The sequence below is a fragment of the Tursiops truncatus genome, chromosome 15 (genome assembly GCF_011762595.2).
Source record: "Tursiops truncatus isolate mTurTru1 chromosome 15, mTurTru1.mat.Y, whole genome shotgun sequence".
NCBI classification, from domain to species: Eukaryota; Metazoa; Chordata; class Mammalia; order Artiodactyla; family Delphinidae; genus Tursiops; species Tursiops truncatus.
Window position 1 is genome coordinate 84,808,356 of NC_047048.1, and position 19,816 is coordinate 84,828,171.

A 19,816-nucleotide genomic window follows, 5' to 3' on the forward strand; every position below is an offset into this window, starting at 1 on the left:
GGATCCCTGCATCCCCGGGTCCCTGGGTCCCGAGGCGCCCCCGCTCCGCACGCCGGAGACCAAGCTCACCTCTGCGCAGACGCGAGCAGCTCCGTTTATTTCCTCTCCCAACCCCCTCCCGCGCCGCACATGCGCGCAGGGGAGCCCTGCGCAGGCGGGACCCGCCCCGGAAGTGACCCGTGGAGCCGGCCCCGGAAGTGGCGTGCCGTCTGGAGTGGTGAGTGCAAATAGCGGCCGGGGGAGCCCTCGCGTCCACGGCCCGGGCTTCCGGCTTCCCCTCAGCGCGCGTGGGCGTGCTCGGGTGGCCCGGAGACTCCTTTGGGTCGAGGTCCTGAGTGTGAAACGGTTCCTCCCGGATGTTGCTCTGTACCTGCTGTGGCGCGCGGTTGCACCGAACAGCGTGAGCGTTCGCACAGGAGCAGCGTCCTCCTGCGAGGGCGCTCTGGGCGGGCTGGGCCGGCACCGGGTACGCCGTCCGCGCCGCTGTGGACACCGGGGTCTGTCCTGCTCGCGGGCCTGTCGGGAGGAGGGAGGCGTGTCCTTGGGGCCAGCTCCCTGGAGGGGGCTTCCTTCTGTAGAGGGCCCTTCTCACGACACGAGCGGAAAGGAGATCACGCTTTTCAACGCAAGTCGGTTCCCAGGCAGATACGCTTTAGCAGAGAAAACGTGTCCACAGTTAAGGAGCACAAAACTGATCGTTTTAAAATGACCCTTGCCTCGGTTCCCTTGGATGGTGGTCGCGTACACATCCCTGATTTGAAGAACCCTGCTGTGAAATACGGGCAGCGAGGACACTGTGTTGGGCACGCGAGAGACTCTATGAGTCTCAGCCTCCACTGCTTTAGAGTGGGCGTAAAGGGGCTTCTTCCCTGGCGGTCCAGCCGTTAAGACTCCGCGCTTCCACTGCAGGGGGCACCGTTCGATCCCCGGTCGGGGAACTGAGACCCCGCATGCCAGGCAGCGTGGTAAACAAAACGGCATAAAAAATGTAAGGGTCAGAAGTTACGGCACCATCGCTTTAGGATACTTTAAGGAGGGTTTGTAAAGGCCCAGTTTAAAGCAGAGTGTGCAGGGAAACAGCAGAGTTAGTGTTTTTATCACGCGGTAGTAACAGTGGAGTTGCTTCTGCTCCTGGACACCCCAGGATAAGGGGAGGGCCAGTTACCAGGACCAGCAGAGAGCAGCATAGACGGGGCTTCCTCGGCTGGAGGTCGACCTTCAGTCAGGATCCAGCCCTCCTGCGCCTCCCTGCAGTCTCCGCCCCACGGCAAGGTAGCTGAGAGTAGTCATGCAGGGTAGGCTTCTGAAACGGAGCAGGGTGGAAAAGGGGTCTAGAAAAGCAGATGGAAAAAAACAGCATGCACTGTTACCCCTCACAGGGTGGTTGTAAGGGATTTTTGTTTGTTTGTTTTTGGCCGAGCAGCTTGGGGGGTTCCCTGACCAGGGATTGAACCTGGGCCCTCGGCAGTGAGAGCGCAGAGTCCTGACCACTGGACCGCCGGGGAATTCCCATGGAAAAAAATTTAAAATTTCCGGGCTTCCCTGGTGGGGCAGTGGTTGAGAGTCCGCCTGCCGATGCAGGGGACGCGGGTTCATGCCCCGGTCCGGGAGGATCCCGCGTGCCGCAGAGCGGCTGGGCCCGTGAGCCATGGCCGCTGAGCCTGCGCTCCGTGACGGGAGAGGCCACAACAGTGAGAGGCCCGCGTACTGCAAAACAAAACAAAAACAAAACAAAAAAATTAAAATTTCCGTAGGAGGATCTTAGAGGCTCCTGGCAGATAATAATGTGTATGGACCAGTAGAACTGATCTTAACACTTTACAGAACAAAGTGGAGCCCTTGCTGTGTATTGAGCGCCTTCCCAGCATTTTTTAAAGCCCCCATCCTGTAATCATGAAGTCTGATTGACTCTGGGCCCTCAGCTTTCACCACCGTCCCACCTTTTGTACTCTGCTCTGCTGGGCCCAGGAAGAGGGATGCTCCTAGGAGGAATCTGAGTTCCCACTGCACAATAAAGACCAGCGCTGTCCAGTAGAACTTTCTGTAATGGTGGAAATGTGCTAATGGGTGCTGGCCATTGTGGTACCCACTGGCCCCATGTGGCTGTGAGCACTTGAAATGTGGCTTGTGTGACTGAGGGACTGAATTTTTACGTTAAAAATTTTTTTAGTTAATTTAAACTTAATAGCCGCATGGGGCTATTGGCCAGAGCAGGTAAAGCATTAGAAGGAAAACAAAGACCAAATAGTCATGTGAAACCAAAGTGAACTTGTTCACGTGGCAAGGGAGAGCCACGGCACGCGTTCAGCAGATTTTTCCAAACACACTGAAGAGGTAAAAAGGAGGAGTACTCCACATTAGGCAAGATTCAGAGTTCAGGTCTCTGGTTGGCTTTCTGATCGTCACCTCTGATTGATCGCTTTCAGGTTTCGTGTTACCAGTGCCCAGAAGCTTGGTTTTCAACCCGGCCGGGACGGATGGCGTAGCTCTCCAACAGACTTAGCTGTGGGTGTGCTTCTTTGATGATCAGGTGGTTGGTTTTGCCCCTTGACAGCCTGCTTTCGCACTCCACTCCTCCCATCTGAGAGATCTGTGACCTTGGGTAAGTCACTTCACCTCTCTTTGCCTCTGTGTCCTCATCTGTACTTTCTTTACAGGGCTGTTATGAGAGTTAAATGCATTAATCCCTGGAAAACACTTAGAACAGTATCTTGCCAGTAGTGAGGTAGAGGTCTTAAATGTTTATTGCTAAGCTTATTGTTAAGCTAGATGCTTTTGTAATTGGTGTCACTGTAAATGGGATTGTTGTCTTAATTTCATTTTATAGTTTGCTGCTAGTATAGAAGAACACAGTTGACTTTTGCAAATTAACCTTGTAACCGATAACCTTGCTTCTTCCGGCGCACCGCAACGAGGAGCGGCCCCCGCTCGCCGCAGCTAGAGAAAGCCTGCGCGCAGCAACGAAGACCCAACGCAGCCAAAAATAAATTAATTAAATAAATAAATTTATAAAAAACAAAACAAAACAAAACCTTGCTTCTTTGTATATTAATTCTAACCTTTGTTTTATAGATTTCGGTGGAATTCGCTGTGGAGACAGTCGTATTTTCTGCAGTTTTACCTCTTCTTTTTTATTTTATTTTATTTTATTTTATTTTTTGCAGTACACGGGCCTCTCCCTGCTGTGGCCTCTCCCGTTGCGGAGCACAGGCTCCGGACGCGCAGGCTCAGCGGCCATGGCTCACGGGCCCAGCCGCTCCGCGGCATGTGGGATCTTCCCGGACCGGGACACGAACCCGCGTCCCCTGCATCGGCAGGTGGACCCCCAACCACTGCACCACCAGGGAAGCCCTATCACGCACATTTTTAATTGTTAGGCCTTCCTGATGACTAATTCCATTTGTCATTATCAGATGCCTTTGTTCATCTTAGGAAATGCTCTTTTTCTGGAAGTCTGTTTTGTCTGAGTTACGTGTATGGTTAGGTTTAGGGTACCATTTTATTATTTGTTTTCCCTTTGTGCCTCTTCTTTGTCCTGCTGTCCCCTTTCTTTTGAGTTATCGGAAAGGCTTTTAGCATTCCATTTCGTCTACTTATTGGCTTTGGACATATCTCTGAGATACATGTTAGTGGTTGCTCTGGAGATTACAGTGATCCACTTACCTAACCTTTCATGATCCACTTAGACTTCAGAGTTTTGCCACTTCACAGAAATGTGGAAACCTTGCAGTCACCTCTGCATGCATGGGAAACCCACTGGACAGTGTTATAATTTTCCTTCTACAGTCATACATATTTTAAAACTCTTACAAGGAAAAAATAGTCTTTTTCTTTTTTTTTTTAAAGGATAGGTACTTTTATTCATTTACTTATTTATTGGCTGCGTTGGGTCTTCGTTGCTGCATGCGGGCTTTTCTCTAGTTGCGGCGAGCGGGGGCTACTCTTTGTTGTGGTGCGTGGGCTTCTCATTGCCGTGGCTTCTCTGGTTGTGGAGCACGGGCTCTAGGCGCGCAGGCTTCAGTAGTTGTGGTGCGTGGGCTTAGTAGTTGTGGCACACGGGCTTAGTTGCTCTGCGGCATGTGGGATTGTCCTAGACCAGGGATTGAACCCGTGTCCCCTGCACTGGCAGGTGGATTCTTAACCACTGCGCCACCAAGAAAGTCCCCCAAAATAGTCTTTTATACTTACCATCTCCTCATTCCTAAAGGTTGGGGTTTCCCTGTGGTGTCATTTTCTTTCTGGGGTACTGCTTGTGGAGACAGTGTCTCCCACCACCCAGCATGTCTTACTTCATTTCCCTCCCTGAAGGATATTTTCACAGGCTGTGTAATAATGCTGGGTGGGACTTTTTTTATTTTAGCACTTTAAAAATATCTTTTAAGAGGGCTTAATGCAGTGTGGGATCTTGGAGCAGAAAAAGGATATTCATGGGGAAACGTGAAATCCAAATGCCATCCTGAGTTTAATTAATAATAACATAGCAGGGTTGGTTTCTTAGTTTTGACAAGTGTACCCTGGTCATGTAAGATGCTAATATTAGGGGAAACTGGATAAGATGTATATGGGAATATCACCTTTTCTGTAAATCTAAAATCATTCTGAAATAAAGGTGTATTTAGGACAATACATTAACAGGAAGATAACAGGAGGAGGGTGTCCCCATGGAGGGGCGGCCCAGTGGAAGGGGAGAGCACCTACGTCAGGAGGTGAAGGTTTGGTTACTGTCGAGGTTGGGTGAGTAAACATACTGCAGGTAATGGAGCCGGGACTCTGACAGTCAGAGGATGGACTTGCAAAGACAGAAGGAGAAAATTAGAACCTTGTGGTGTTGAATTGGAATTGGGATTATAGGTGTGAACCCATGGTTTTCAAAAGATGCTGCTCTAAAACTGTGGGTGGATCGGTGTAGCAGTGACTACAGATGTGAGTGTTGTGTGTGGATGCGTTTACCTTCGTCTGCTCTGTCCACGGAGAGGACCCACGAGCAGCACCACCCCAGGACCCCTGAGCACCCCCAGCATACAGGTGGCCTTGTAAATACCATTCTCCACTAAAAGAACCAGGGCTCCTTGGAGTAAAGGCTGGTTTCAGGGTCAACCAGGGAGAGTGCCCGGTGAACGTGGAACATTTCGTGGCAGGAAGCAGGGAGCGCTCACAGGTTGAGGGGCTCGTGCCAGAAGGACACCAAAGCCAAGGGATGGGCTGCCACTGCCCAAACCAGAGGCAATTTGAGCATTGGAGTAAATGATAGTAACAGCGTAGCTAACTGAATAAAATGGGAAACTGAGCCCGTAAAAATGAGTAAATGGACAGTTTATGAGGAACGGGATTTGCACAGTCTCAGACCACCTCCCCTGAGGTCCTCGTAACTACACAGGGAGGGAGGGGTGCCCCGACGCAGGGAAGCTGCGCGGGAGCTCCGTGTGCAGGGTGAGCAAGGCCCCTGACTCGTGTGAAATTCCTGCCAAAGGTGCATTGCCCGCGGCTCGTCACAAAGGGACGTCCGTCAGAGGGAAAACGAGGACACGCTGCAGAACAGCTGGCTTGTGACCTTCCAGGTGTCGGGGGCACGAGAGTCAGGGAGGGGCTGCAGAGACGTGGCAGCAAAACGCAGCTCATGGTTCTGAGCCGGACCCTTTGCTGTGGGAGCCGCTATAGGGACCGTTAGCCAAAGCTGGGGGTCTGGGCGTGGCTGGTGGCCCGGTTTCAAAGGCCATCCCCCCGGTTCCGTAGGGGTGCCTCTGTCCACAGGAAGCCACACTGCCGTGTCCGGGGGGTTGGGGGTTCGGTGTCAGGTCGGCCGCTCACCCTCAAGTGATCCACGGACTCTCCTTTGAACTTTTCTATACCTGATTGTTTCCGAACAAAAAGCAAAGCTTTTCAGTGCCATGCAGAGGGAATAGCTCCCACCAAGGAAGTATTTCCTTTTCAGAAGGGTCAGGAGGTGTGGAGCAGGAGGTACAGGAGGGGCTTCAATGGAAAAGGCGAGCCCTGTGTCCTCGCCTGCTGTGTTGCGCACGTGGTGGCTTTATGATTTTTAAAGTAATGCGTGTACATTTATATCCCTTCTGTATGTGTAGTTCGTACTTAACCATGGGAGGAAAGCCTCAGTGGTTTCCTTTTATGTGGCACACGTGTGCCTGTGAAGCGGGGACATTGGAAGTGGGTGACGTTCAGAACAGTGGACGGGGAGGGCTTGTCGTCTCCTGGAGGGCTGGGCCTGAGATTCCTCGCGTTGGCCCTCAGCACCCACAAGATATATAATTATCACGAGCTGTTTAATGAACGAGCAGTGGTGTAAACAGCTCTTAGTTAATGAAAAGTGGCTCACGCTTACTGAGTTTTCACATGGGCCAGGTACTGCTGTCGTGCCTTCTGTCCCTCCCAGCCTGGTCCGTCGTCAGATGAGTGAACTGTCCTAGGTCGCCCTGGGGGAAAGGGGCAGAGGTCCTTGTGCAGAGTCTGGCGGCTTACCCACTGCACCCATAGGAAATACCCCACTGTGTTCCAGTTGGACCATTTCAAACTGTGCAGGATAACACCATAGCATCTGAGTAAATGGGTGTTTTTATTTTTAAGAAATTTGGATTTGAGGCTGAGATTTCCTTTTTAATATTTTCATTTAGCAGGTATTTGCTATTCTATAGGGAGTATATTCCAGAGTTGCAAGAGATTTAATGATGTAATCCTTTGTACACAGATCTTTCCCCCAAGTAGCATATAGGCTAAGGAGACTTGCTTTCGCTGCGCTGTGCAGCTTGCGGGATCTCAGTTCCCTGACCAGGGATCGAACCCGGACCTCCGGCAGTGAAAGCCCAGAGTCGCAACTGCTAGGCCGCCAGGGAACTCCCTCCAAGTAGCATATAGGCTAATAGGGCATGACTCGGGGTGGAAGGTGGTGAGTGAGGTAAGAAAGTCATTCGTTGGTTCATTTATTTGTTTCAGGAGCGCTCGCCCGCGTTCTCCTGCGCCAGGTGCTCACACTGCTTCAGTTTGGGCTCCGTGTTCGGGTTTCAACCAGATGTCTTATTTTGCCAGTTTGCCTTTTGTTAAGGAGCCATGATACGTTCGAGGCTTTCCGCAGCGAGATCCTGGCCGGTGTTGGAGCGCGTGGGGTGCTGGACACCGTTGGCACGAGTGTTTCCCAGGCCCGGGCGGCTCCTTCCCCAGCACGCTTCTCCCAGGCTGCTCTCGGTCAGCTGTGCGGACTGCACCAAGCACCAGGAGCCCCCCAGGAAGAAGCTGCTCTCGGAGAAAAAACTGGTGAGGCTCTAACCTTGAAGGAAGTTGACGCCGTTTCCCCTCTGAAGGCGCAGGGCGTTGTTTTGAGCTCTTGTTGTCTTGTCTTTGTTTATCCTTGGAAATGAGGCCGTGAGATGAAGGCCTGCGGGTACCAAATACTGGGCTGGCCTAAAACTGCGGCGGACCCAGGGCAGTGCCCAGCGTGCCAGAAGTGATGACCGTGTTCGCTCCCTTCGCCAGGAGGGCGCCTGGGGCTCATGCATCGTTAGCCTGTGCGTCTGAGATGTGTACTACATGCATCCTTAGGGCATGTGGATGGTTCTGCATTTATGGCGTGGGGGGGGGGGGCGTGGGGCCCGGGGCTGCACCTTTAGTTCTATAGTTCTCCAAGGCTTACATGCTTTTTATTCTGTTTATCAAAACCTGTTTAAAACATGAATGATCTTTAATTAAATTCAAGAATACACATGTCTATAATCCACTTTGTTTCCTCCCAAGTGCGGCTTCCAATTAAGGCTCATAGGGCAAACAGTACTTCATGTGGAAAATTACTTTGGCAGTCAGCGTGTGCACTCAGATATATCAAGTTTTCACGTGGTTTTGTCTCCTCCCCAGAATGTAAACATTGACTCTTAAGTTTTATCTTCTGTACGATGCTCCTTAGTTGTGCTTTTTTCCCATCAGGGTTGATTTCCATTATGTTCAAAATTGTACATTGCGTTTTTGAAACAGTAATTCATGGTTTTTCCATGTGGTGGTGCCAGAGCATCATAAAGTATTTCTGTATTTTCCTTTAAAAAAAGATCTGCTTATGGAGTAGTGGATGGAAATGCAGATGCCCTGGTCCCCATGGAGGGGCCATGTGGGCGGCCACGTCAGCCTGTGCACATGTGCGGGGAGCAGGTGGGCTCCTCGGGACAGGACGGCTGGGCTGGGAGTGGCGTCCTCAACACTGCACCCTGGCACCTTGGGCAGCTGGACATCTTGTCCTGTGAGCAAGCGTTTATTAAATATTAACCTGGTTAGGGGACTTCCCTGGTGGTTAAAGCTCTGCGCTCCCAATGCAGGGGCTCAGGTTTGATCCCTGGTCAGTAAACTAGATCCCGCACGCCGCAACGAAGATCCCGTACGCCACAACGAAGATCCCGTGTGCCACAGCTAAGACCCGGCGCAGCCGAATAAATAAATGTTAAAAAATATATAGATATACATATATATATATATGTTAACCTGGTTAGTTAGTTCTGATTCTTCAGGTAGGTTGTGTCTCCCTTAGGGACCTAGAGAAAAACTTGCTCTCAGATAAGGGCTCTGTCTGCATCACCACATTTAAAAAAGGAGCCCTGGGGCTTCCCTGGTGGCGCAGTGGTTGAGAGTCCGCCTGCCGATGCAGGGGACACAGGTTCGTGCCCCGGTCCGGGAAGATCCCACATGCCGCGGAGCGGCTGGGCCCGTGAGCCATGGCCGCTGAGCCTGCGCGTCCGGAGCCTGTGCTCCGCAATGGGAGAGGCCACAACAGTGAGAGGCCCGCATACCGCAAAAAAAAAAAAAAAAAAAAAAAGGAGCCCTGTTCAGTCAGCCACAGAAGACTTCTGTTCTTAGTTGGAAGCCTGATAATGGCCCAGGGACTGTCACTCTCATTCTCTCGTCCTGAGGAGCAGAACTCTCCATTAGTAAAGACCTGTTCTTTCTTTTTTTTTTTTTTTTTTAAAGACCTGTTATTTCAATAACGTGTTTCTATTTGAAAAAGCTGGGAAGGCGCTTTATTTAAGGAGTATCTCCTAAACTGCGTTTTATTTAGGTTTTTAGCGTGGAGTTCGTGACTGGGATGTGTATTCCACGCTGAGCACTTTTAACATCTGCGTTGTTGATTTACATTTGCCTACAAATAGCAGTGACTTGTGGGAACTCTTTCTTATATTTGCATCTTAGGCATGATTAGCAATATTAATATCATTAGCTTCTAATTTTAAAGCCTGTCATGGGTAGAAAAGGTACATTACAGATGACTGCTTGGTCCTTGGGAGGACTGCAGAGTTAATAACGACAGGCCTCTGTGTGTTCTCTGCAGAAAAGGCATTTTGTGGACCATCGCCGAGTGCTTGTCCGAGGGGGACGCGGAGGTGACGGGGTAAGCTGCTTCCACAGTGAGCCCCGGAAGGAGTTTGGAGGCCCCGATGGTGGCGACGGAGGCTACGGCGGCCACGTCATCCTGAGAGGCAGGTGTCCCGAGGGGCAGCCCGGGGAAACGCGCTGTGTCTGCGCGCTCCGGGGTGGGGAGTTTTCACCTTCTTATCCTAACAGGAAGTTGGATTCAAAAATTGACCTGTGGACATCATTTTATTAAATTACGTGGATGTTCACATTTAGATAATCCACCCAAAACCAACTTTGATGGTTTTGGTTTTTTTTATTTCAGGAACACAAAGACAGTTTACTGTCAGGGAATCTAACATTCTGGTACAGTCTGTCAAAGGGTTAATCTGTTACTATCTCAGTCGAGTGCTGAAAGGGTACTGATTGCCCTGACACACATGGAGCACAAATATTAGCAAACTAGTCCCCTCAGTAACCATTCACAGCATAGTAAGTACAGCTGTTTTCAAGATGATGATGACATTATGGGTAATTTTTGAATTGTTTGAAAATTGTAGTATTTTTTGAAAGAAAATAGGAAATTAAATTTTTCAAAAAATCACATTGCGGGCTTCCCTGGTGGCGCAGTGGTTGAGAGTCCGCCTGCGATGCAGGGGACACGGGTTCGTGCCCCGGTCCGGGAGGATCCCACATGCCGCGGAGCGGCTGGGCCCGTGAGCCATGGCCGCTGAGCCTGCGCGTCTGGAGCCTGTGCTCCGCAACGGGAGAGGCCACAACAGTGAGAGGCCCGCGTACTGCAAAAAAAAAAAATCACATTGCTAGTTTAGCGACTTTTGCTACAACTTTATTCCGTGGTCCCAGGTGCATTCTTTAGATTTTTTTTTCATTTTTATTTTATTATTTATTTATTTATTTTTGGCTGTGTTGGGTCTTTGTGGTTGCACGTGGGTTTTCTCTAGTTGCGGAGAGCAGGGGCTACTCTTTGTTGTGGTGCGCAGGCTTCTCATTGCAGTGGCTTCTCTTGTTGCGGAGCATGGGCTCTAGGCACCTGGGCTTCAGTAGTTGTGATGCGTGGGTTCAGTAGTTGTGGCTTAGGGGCTCTAGAGCGCAGGCTCAGTAGTTGTGGCACACGGGCTTAGTTGCTCCATGACATGTGGGATCTTCCCGGACCAGGGCTCGAACCCGTGTTCCCTGCATTGGCAGGTGGATTCTTAACCACTGTGCCACCAGGGAGGTCCCGTCCCAGGTGCATTCTTAACGTTCTGAATCTGAACAAAAGAAACTTAACAACATGAGATGGGTCTGCCTTTGACACAGAGGGAGATGACGCTTCTCGCTCTGACTTCCAGTTGACCGGCAAGTCAAGTCCCTGTCCTCAGTCCTGTCCCAGTACCAGGGCTTTGACGGAGGAGCCGGCGGCAGGAAGAACTGCTTTGGGCGAAGCGGCGCCGTCCTCTACATCCAGGTAGGCCATCTGGACCATCAAGCTCCCAGGTCCTGCCGAGTGGTCCAGAGGGGCCCCGTCCTCCACAGAGCAACCCTGGACGGGGACTCTGTGCTGATTTCATACCGTGTGAATGTGTCACCTGTTCAGAAAGTCATGAGACGATTATATTTACGGCGAGGGGCCCGTAGGTCTCCCCCGCTGTCTCCAGCCCCGTGGGGCCCGCAGGTCTCCCCCGCTGTCTCCAGCCCCGTGATCTGCCCCCACCTACCCTCTCGGGCACCTCCCTACGAGTGGAGAGTTCGTGCTTTCAGCATCACTCTCGCTTTCCAGATGCTTTTGTTCACCCGGATGCTTTAGACGCACTGTTGGGAAAAGCCATTTATGCGGTTTGCCTGCAGTGCAGTCAGCCTCTCAAGCCCTTTAGGGCTGGGCCCTTGCCAGGCCCTTTGTCCCTTTGTGGAGCTTAGTTGTGCCTCCCTTCTCATGCTGCTCCTATAAGCACTTGTTATTTTTCAGGTCCCCGTGGGCACTTTGGTGAAGGAGGGAAACGAAGTCCTGGCTGACCTCTCGCACCCGGGCGATGAGTTCATCGCAGCACTGGGCGGGGCAGGCGGGAAGGGCAACCGCTTTTTCCTGGCCAACAGCAACCGAGCGCCCACGACTTGTACCCCCGGACAGCCGGGTCAGGAGCGGGTCCTCTTCCTGGAGCTCAAAACGGTGGCACACGCTGGGCTGGTGGGTGTCACCTGAAGCCCCGGCGGGAGGATGGTGGGGGACATGCCAGGAGGGCGGCGGCCGGGCAGCCCACTTTCTCCCGTCAGAGCCTGTTGGCTTCGTCAGGAGCCCTGCTGTCCTCGTCCCCGGTTCCCGACCCAAGACCCCCGACCTTGGCCGTCCCCACTCTCTTCCAGGTCGGATTCCCCAACGCGGGGAAATCCTCGCTTCTCCGGGCCATTTCCAACGCAAGGCCCACTGTGGCCTCCTACCCATTCACCACCCTGAACCCGCACGTGGGGGTTGTTCACTGCGAGGACCACCAGCAAATAGCAGGTAGGACGCCAGGGCCTCTCAGAGAGTCAGAGCAATGCTTATGTAACTCTTGCGTGCAGCGTTGTTTTCTTCATTTGAAAACTGTGGTTCTTTATCAGAATCAGGTTTTAGGTTTGCTTCCCACCCTCTCCCCCAGGCATCTGTTAGTGGCAGTGCAGGAATTGGAGTTTAAATTTCAAACCTGGGGAAATTATTCCTTTTCACCGCCTCTATTCTTCTCTTTCATCTACGGGGAACTCGGCACCATCAGTCATGTGGACAACGTGTGATTTAAAAAGCTTTCCCTGTACCATTTTGAGAGAAGAAAACTTTCCAGAAGATAATGTACCCATTAAAAATAGTCAGCCTGCTGGCGACGCGATTTGTGTAGCGCTTTATACTTGCAGAAGACGCTATCGTTTCTATCGGTAATCCAATTATTAATAGAGTACAGGAAGCCGTCTTCCCCTTTTTTGAATCATTTTTGAAGCCAGAAAGACTGCAATGTGTTAAGTAGTTCTTATTAGACTGATCTGTCATCACGCCTGTCAACCAGATACTTCAAAGCATTAGCAGAGCTGAAAGCTGAGATGCCTCAGATGGTAATTGGCCTGATGCATCACTGAGGCAGTAAATTGAACGACTTCACTTGCAAGGTGTTCCTTGGAAGGAGAGGATCAGAACTCAGAGGTCTCAGGTTCCCCTCCTGGACCGTCTGCTCTTCTCCTCCGCAGTGGCCGACATCCCGGGCATTGTCCGCGGAGCCCACCGGAACCGGGGCCTGGGCTTGGCCTTCCTGAGGCACATCGAGCGCTGCCCCTTCCTCCTGTTCGTGCTGGACCTCTCGGTGCCAGAGCCGTGGACGCAGCTGGATGACCTGAAGTACGAGCTAGAACAGTACAGGGAAGGCCTGTCCGAGAGACCCCATGCCGTCGTGGCGAACAAGGTCGACCTCCCTCAGGCCAGAGCCCAGCTGCCCCAGCTGCAGGCCCGCCTAGGCCGAGAGGCCATCGCCCTGTCAGCGGCCACTGGGGAGAACCTGGAGGGGCTGCTGCTGCATCTGAAGGAGCTGCACGATGACCACGTGGCCGCGGAGCTGGAGCGGGGCCGCCAGCCTCTCCGGTGGTAGCGGAGGTGGTAGGCCGGGAGGTGGCATGGGCAGTGCCCAGGCAGGCTGACTGTGACCGGAGATGAGGAAGGAGCCCCAAAGAATCAGAGGCCTTGGTGCAGCGGCCTCCCCACCAGCTCAGGGCTCCCCACCAATACGCCCCCCTGCCCTGGGCCTGGGACCTTGGGGCGGTGGACGCTCACGCACCCGCCCATCTGTTCCCGGTGCTTCCCGCGCCCGCCTGCATGCGACTGACGTGCTACGATGGGCTCGTCTGTGTTAATTGGCCCCTGATTAGCAGGGACCACACGCTGCCTGATGTCGCCAAATGCTGCCAAGTGCACACGGGGGGTGGGAGCCGGTGTTCCCTGCTGACCCTTGGGTGGCGGCAGCTGTCGCAGAGGTGGGCCCTTGATTCCACGGCTGTCAACACGCCCCGTGAGCGCAGTTTGGCGGGGATGCTCTGCTGTGCGAGGGCCGGGGGAGGGAAAGCATTTGCAGGTGCAATCCTCAGATGCCGCCGTCTGAGGGAAGCAGTGAGGGTGACACCCGCCCTGTTGTCCCAGACGGCGCCGTGCTCTTTGGGAGCCGAGCTTCACGACTGCTCCCAGTATCCGACCCAGGGACGTGTGGCTTCTGACCCACTTAGTACACGCGAACAGGTTATTAACTGCGGACTGCAGGTGGGGCATGGCAGCGCCGTCCCCCAGGGTAGCCAGTGTCTCAGGTTTGTGCTTCTAGGTGTCGATGGGAGCCGCGCCCGCGCCCCCAGCGTCCCTGACTGCAGGTGCCCCGTGAGGACGGCGCAGCTGCTCCTAGCCTGCTCATCGGGCAAAACGGCCTGGAACTTTTGTTCCCCCCAAATAAAGTCTGATGCATCTGATGTGTCCCTGAGGGCCTAAGGGACGAGTGGAGAAGGGACCCGGGGCCCTTTGGGGATCGGCCTCAGGGTCCGGAGGCAGCTGGGCCGCTGGGTGCACTTAGGCCAGTGTCTTTTCCACACGTGGGGGTTGGGCAAACCTCGAATAATAAGCCAGCGCCTGAGCTTTCAGGAGCAATTCCGTTTTGATCTGACATCAAATTTGCAACTAGAACAAGAGTCCTTTACCTGAACCTTTATTTCAATGCCTTGTAATTTCAGAGGTCCTTGTGTTCTGGAAACCAGAGCTGGGTTTTGCATGTATTTGCTCTCTCTCAGGCCACCGCGAAGAGCAGCATTAATTATCCACGGCCTTTCATCTTGCTTGCTGGGCGCCCACCACGTGTGCTCTTCAGAGGGGAGACGCTCAAGATGCCTCCCGTAGCTGACCCCGAAGGGGTGCCCCAGAGGGCAGGGGCTCTGTCCTGTTCTCGACTGTGCCCCCAGCAGCCTCAGGACCTGACCCCAAGGGGGCACCAGTACGTATTTGTGGAATGAGCGAGTGCGTGGTGGCTGATGTCAGGTGCGTTTAGGTTTCTTTTAGTTTGAAGACTATTTGACGGGTGGGTGGGTGCCGAGCAAGAGCCGTGGCCCGCTCCCCAGGCCCAGCTTCAGCCGGGCCCACCTCTTCTGGCCGTTCCCGCTCAGTGACCTGCTCCAAAGTCTCAGCAACTCTTGCTTCCTTGATCAGCCCGGGGCGCCACCTGTTGACCTCTGGCCCCTGGACGGGACTTCGCTTTCTCATGTCCCCCTCCCTGTGCCCTCCCCACGGCCGCACCGGGTGGCCTGGGTCTGCGTCAGGCCAGCAGGGCGTGGGCTGTGGGGCCAGGCGCTTGGCCGTCTCCGTGGGGCCCTCGTTCGCTGGGGGCTGGCACAGCCCCGCCTTGTTTCTTTGCCTGGCTTTACCTCTTCCTCTGCGTGGTGTTTCTGTCCCAGCGTCGTCCCTCCCCTACTGATTTCGTCTCCCAGAAGCTCCAGCCGCCAGCCTTTCCCTGAGATTTCTTCTCTGTGCCCTTGGCCCTCTGTTCCCATGCAGGCGGTGGGCTCAGCGCCTGGCGGGGCCTCCCGGGGCGGGGTGGCCGTCTCCTCCCTGGTCTCCTCTCCCTCCCGCTTTACTCTCTAATTCGTTGGCAAAGACCCTATTTCCAGAGAAGGTCACATTGTAAGTTTGCAGTGCTTGTGACTTTGAGGGCGCCGTCAGCCCAGCCAGCACTCTATTCCAGCACCTGCTCAGGCCCCTCGGTCTCCCCGCACGCAGCGCAGGCGCCATAATCCCTGTATGCACGGGTCCTTCCTCCACCCCGTCTTGGGCCACCCCCTCCCTCCAGCAAAGCCCCAGCCCTGACCTGGCCTGCCCTCCCCTGCTGCCCATCCCCTCCCTCTGTCCTCTGCTCCAGCTGCTGCTTGGCTACACTAAGGACCCTCCAGGACAGCAGGCTTTTGTGCTGCCAGTCCCTGTGATGCAAGTGCCCGTCCTCAGACACCCTATGAATGCCCCCCAGCTGGGGGCCTCTGACCACCTGATCAAGCAGCCCCACCCACAAGGGCCCTGCCCTGCGCCCCGCCAGCCGCTGTCAGGCGTATGGCCCCCTGGCCTGGCCTTCCGCATCAGCCCCTACCGCCACGAGGCTCCTGGTCTGGGCTGCGTCGCAGGGCCGGGACAGTGCCGGCACCGGAGGCATAACAGACGTGCTGGGCAGGTTGTGGTTCAGTTGAATACATGCACGTGTGTGGGGATACATGCCAGCATGTTTACGGACAGGGCACACGTTCAAAGACCATGGAGTGGAGAGCACCGCCCAGCGACAGGGCAGCGGGCGGCTGCGCCAGGTGGCTGCCTGCGGATTCCATTCAGACGGTGGGAGGGGGGCCGGCCTGGGGTGGGGAGGTGGCTGCGGCTCTAAAAGGGCAGCGCGAGGGGCCTGGCGGTGTCGTGTGTTGTGATGAAGTCGCACTGAGCGTTTGATGGGTCGACTTCCAGTTTGGGAAAACGAGGACGTTCCAGAGGTGGGTGGTGGGGATGGCCGCACGCCTCTGAGCTGTGCACTGAAATGGCGGAGAGGGCAAATTTTAGATGTATTTGACCATAGTGAAAACACACGTAGAACTAAGCGCACACACTCACATACGCACATGTAGTTACGCAGGCACACGCGTGCAGGTGAGCGTGCTCTGGGCGCTGTCTGCCGTTGATGTTCATCTTCTCGTTGCCAGGGCGGCTCTAATGCTCGGACCCACCAAGGCCAGAGTGTCGCCTCTCCGGAAAGGGCAAAAGGCCAAACGGAGTAGAGGGGACACACAGGCCTCTGGGGCGGGGCTGTGTGTGCCCGAGAAGGGGCCCCTGGGCGGTCTCGTTCTGTCTTGCAATCCTTTGATTCTTTAGAGGAAAATATCTTTCCTTGCAAGGAATCAGTGGGCACCCGTGGGTTGATATTTTCCCAGAGCCAGGAAATCCTTCCAGTTTCTGCTGTGGCCTTGGGGTGGGCAGGTTGCCCAGCCCAGCCCACTGAACCTGTTACGCTCAGCACTGGGAGTGTCGCCGGGACGCCCACGCTTGTCACCCCACCCCAGCTGCCTGGTTTTCATCGTCTGTACAGCGGGGACACTAAGGCCCAGCAGAGTAGCTTAAGACCCGCGGCCTGGCCTGGGGGTCAAGCCTGCTCACTTCAGCCCCACCCAGGGTACGCAGCCCCTGCCCTGTGTGGGGTCTTGTGGGAGCCACAGGTAAGGACACAGCAAGCCTCAGGGTTGAGAGGGCCGTGCCCCCAGGATGCCAGCACGCCGCCCCTGGCCAGGCCCAGGACTCCAGGCCACAGGCAGCCACCCGCCCACCCTCCCACCAGCCCAGCCCTGGTCCCTTCCCGTGGCTTCCAGAGACCTGGATGGATCCCTAGAGCCCAGCCCGGCCCCTGCAGTGTCTGTGAACACGGGGAGGGTCACCGGCTCTGTTAGGATTGAATTTCAGAGTCACAACAAAGAATGCAGTACTTAGCTAACAGATTATTTGTTGTGACTCTGAAATCCAGATTGCACTGAGCTCCTGTGTTTTACCTGATGGCGGAAGTGAAGGCGTGAGGTGCGGGGGAGGTCGTGGAATCAGCCCTCAGTGATGCTGGGCCTGCAGGGAGGGCTGGGGGGCTGGGCCAACTTGGGCGAGGCTGTACCTCTGCGAGGGGCCCTGCCTTTCTCCCATCCCTGGAGGGGGCCTTGGGGGGCAGAGGCCAGCTGCCTCCGCTGTCCTTGGGGTGGACCCAGCAGCAGCCACCCCTGCCTAAGATGGTGGGTACCTGTCCGCCTGTCTGCCTTCCCCGTGACAAGGGGGTGCCAGCTGGCTCACAGGAACCACGGAGGAACGTCTGGGGTCCGTGGCTGATTAAAGGGGGCAACGTGAAGCACCCGGCACTGGTCCCGTGAAATAGCCGTGTGGCCCGCAGAGCTGCTGGCCCACCACGGGGGCTCCGTGCAGGATCTCCGAGCAAGGGACCCTGACGTCCCAGCTGCACGGATCTGGAATCCTTGGTGAAGTCAGTGTCTGGCTCAGGGCCCAGCAGGTAGCAGGAGCTCAAGAAAGTGCAGACACCATCCACCCCCAGCCCTGCACCCACTTGGTGTGTCTTACGGTCTGAAATACCTGCATTAGAATTTGCCTTCTTTGATTTAAAGATCGAGATCATCCTCTGTTACAGTGCACATCTCCCCCGTCCCTGGAGGAGTCGGTCCCGCACGCTTCAGTATGAGTTAATGGATTGGAGGGGCTGGGACAGAGCCGAGCCTGGGCTGTCAAAGGAAGCCCCAGGCCCTGAGGGGCACCCGGGAGGGGCTGGTGAGGAATGGTCTACCCCCTGCCCCCTCCTGGCTTCTCAGGAATGTGGTCCTGCTAAGCTGGGGCCCAGGAAGGAGGGCAGAAGGCAGGCTGTTCCCCGTCCACTGAGCTGCCCCGACTCCTACACCTCTGCTCAGAACCAGGCTTTGTTGGACTCTTTAAAGATCGTCCAGCATTTAAAGTGGAAGCATTTAAAGATCATCAAATTCGTCATGTTTGAATTTGGAAACTGGCGACTTCGGAGTGTCACGGGTGCATTTTTAGCGCAGTTCCCACAGCGCTACCCCCCCTCCCCCCTTACATCCAAAACCCTCCTCTCCTCTCTCCCTTCTCCCCTTTCTTCTTTCTCTTTTGAAGGATATTTTTGCGCCCCTCTGAGATTTGTGTCTGACAAACTCCAGAGCAAGGTGCCTCCTCTGGACACAGCGCCTGCCACCCTGGAGCAGGATGCCGCGTGCTGCCTGGGACGCTCTCCTTAATGGACAGGGAATCTAAGGCCAAGGCACTCGCCTGGCCGAGGTCCCCCTGTGGACAGGAAGGATGTCACAGAGAAATGGCTTGGCCTCCTGACCTTTCACCCTTAGAGCCAGCATGTTACTCCTAATATACCAAAATTCATTATTTTCCTGCCAACAATCATTACTAAATAATTGACTCACTTTCCTATTTTTTATTAAAGTCACAGACCTCCCATGGGCAGAAGTGTTCTGTTCCCCTCCCCTACCCCAAGACAGAGGGATGCCAGCTTGGGCCATCACATTACAAAACGTCATTTCATTGCCGGCTTTAGGAAGGAAGGGGCATTTGGTGACTCATGAAACCGAAAGGTCCAGGTTCTAGCTTCAGGCCAGGCTGGGTCCAGGCGCTCAGACAACAGCACGTGGAAGCCACGTCCATCCAGCTCTCGGGTGGCTTTCCTCCGCCTCGGCTGTACCAGGTGTGCCCCCTCCACGGGGTGGCCTCTGTGAGGATAATGTTGGAGGCCGCCAGGCCGGCAGCCCCAGCTGAAGGGGAGCACAGGCCTCCCAGGGCACCAGACAAGGTCCCAGGACTGCTGCTCTCTGGCCTCACTGGAGACGTGCACCACCCCAACCTTTCCCGGTGATTCTGACCAGCCATGCCTGGGATCCACACCCATCCTGGAGCCACTGAAGTAAACGGGGAATGGTTCCCAAAGGAGAAACGGGCTGCTGTCACCAGAAGAATGGGTGCAGCAGGAGGCCTTGGGCACACTCAGGAGCATGTGTGTGTCCCCTGAGCCTGCTCCGGGTGCCTGGGGGTCGGGCTCGGGAGAGGAAAGAGAAGGTGGCCCTGAGAGCCAAGGGCCTTGGGAAAATGGTCATGGAAGGAAAGTCATTAGCTGTGTGACCTTGAGCAGGTCATTTAACCTTTCTGTGCCTTTGTTTCCTCATCTGTAAAATGGGAATAATAGTGCCTACTCTGTTTGGGAACTAGATGAGTTTACATAAGAAGAGGGCTCGGAATGGTGCCCGGAACATAGTAAGTCTGTTCATTATAATTGTAGTCTAAGCACAGTCCCTGTGCCAGGCGCCATGGCCATCCTTCCTGGGCAGCACCAGGGACCCCCAGCCTCAAGCCCTGCATGCTCCAGGACCCCCAGCCCTGACCTGCCGGAGCCAGCATCCCTCCCCAGATGCGCCATCAGGCAGGTCTCCCTGGTGTGCTCGCCATCCCAGGGATGCAGTTGGGCCCCCAGGAAGGTGCAGCGTGGCAGGGACCCACTCACACACCACCATCCCCTGCGGTGCCTGGGGAGAACCCAGGGAAGAGTGAGGATGGGGTCCTGGCCCCCACCAACTGCTGAGTGCGGGATATGGGGCGAGTCGCCCAGCCTCCAGGGTCCTGGCTCTGGGGAGTCTGCAGAATGGATAGTTGAGCAGCCCCCCGTGGGGTGGCCACGAGGATGCAGGGCTGCAGTAAGTGTTGGTGGGAATGTTCTTTGCAGCCCCGAGTCCAGCCACGAGTGTCAGGATGGGGGGTGGGGAGGCAGAGGCCAGACAGCATGTGGCTCCCCAGATCTCGGGCCTCCAGAAGCCCTGCCGGCTGACCCCAGGCCTCCGTTTTCATGGCCCTGATGCCCCAAAAAGAGCGTTGAATAATTTGTCCTTTTGTAGAAGGATGGGGACTGCC

At 54.9% G+C, this 19,816-nt stretch overlaps 1 protein-coding gene across 9 annotated transcripts; it reads left to right on the plus strand.

Annotated features, from left to right (window-relative positions):
* The first annotated feature begins 198 nt into the window (after window positions 1-198).
* MTG2 (mitochondrial ribosome associated GTPase 2) lies at window positions 199-13,806 on the plus strand. 9 transcript variants are annotated; one of them, XM_073793151.1, is made up of 8 exons: window positions 199-217; window positions 2,427-2,602; window positions 3,165-7,263; window positions 9,314-9,461; window positions 10,689-10,804; window positions 11,303-11,521; window positions 11,698-11,836; window positions 12,550-13,806. In XM_073793151.1, the coding sequence occupies exons 3-8, from the start codon at window positions 7,060-7,062 to the stop codon at window positions 12,942-12,944; spliced, it is 1,221 nt and encodes a 406-aa protein (XP_073649252.1). In that variant the 5' UTR covers window positions 199-217; window positions 2,427-2,602; window positions 3,165-7,059; the 3' UTR covers window positions 12,945-13,806. The 9 variants fall into 9 exon arrangements, with proteins under 9 accessions (XP_073649252.1, XP_073649251.1, XP_019799522.2 ...); XM_073793150.1 differs by lacking the exon at window positions 199-217 and adding an exon at window positions 224-497; XM_019943963.3 differs by lacking the exon at window positions 199-217 and adding an exon at window positions 224-466.
* Window positions 13,807-19,816: the final 6,010 nt, after the last annotated feature.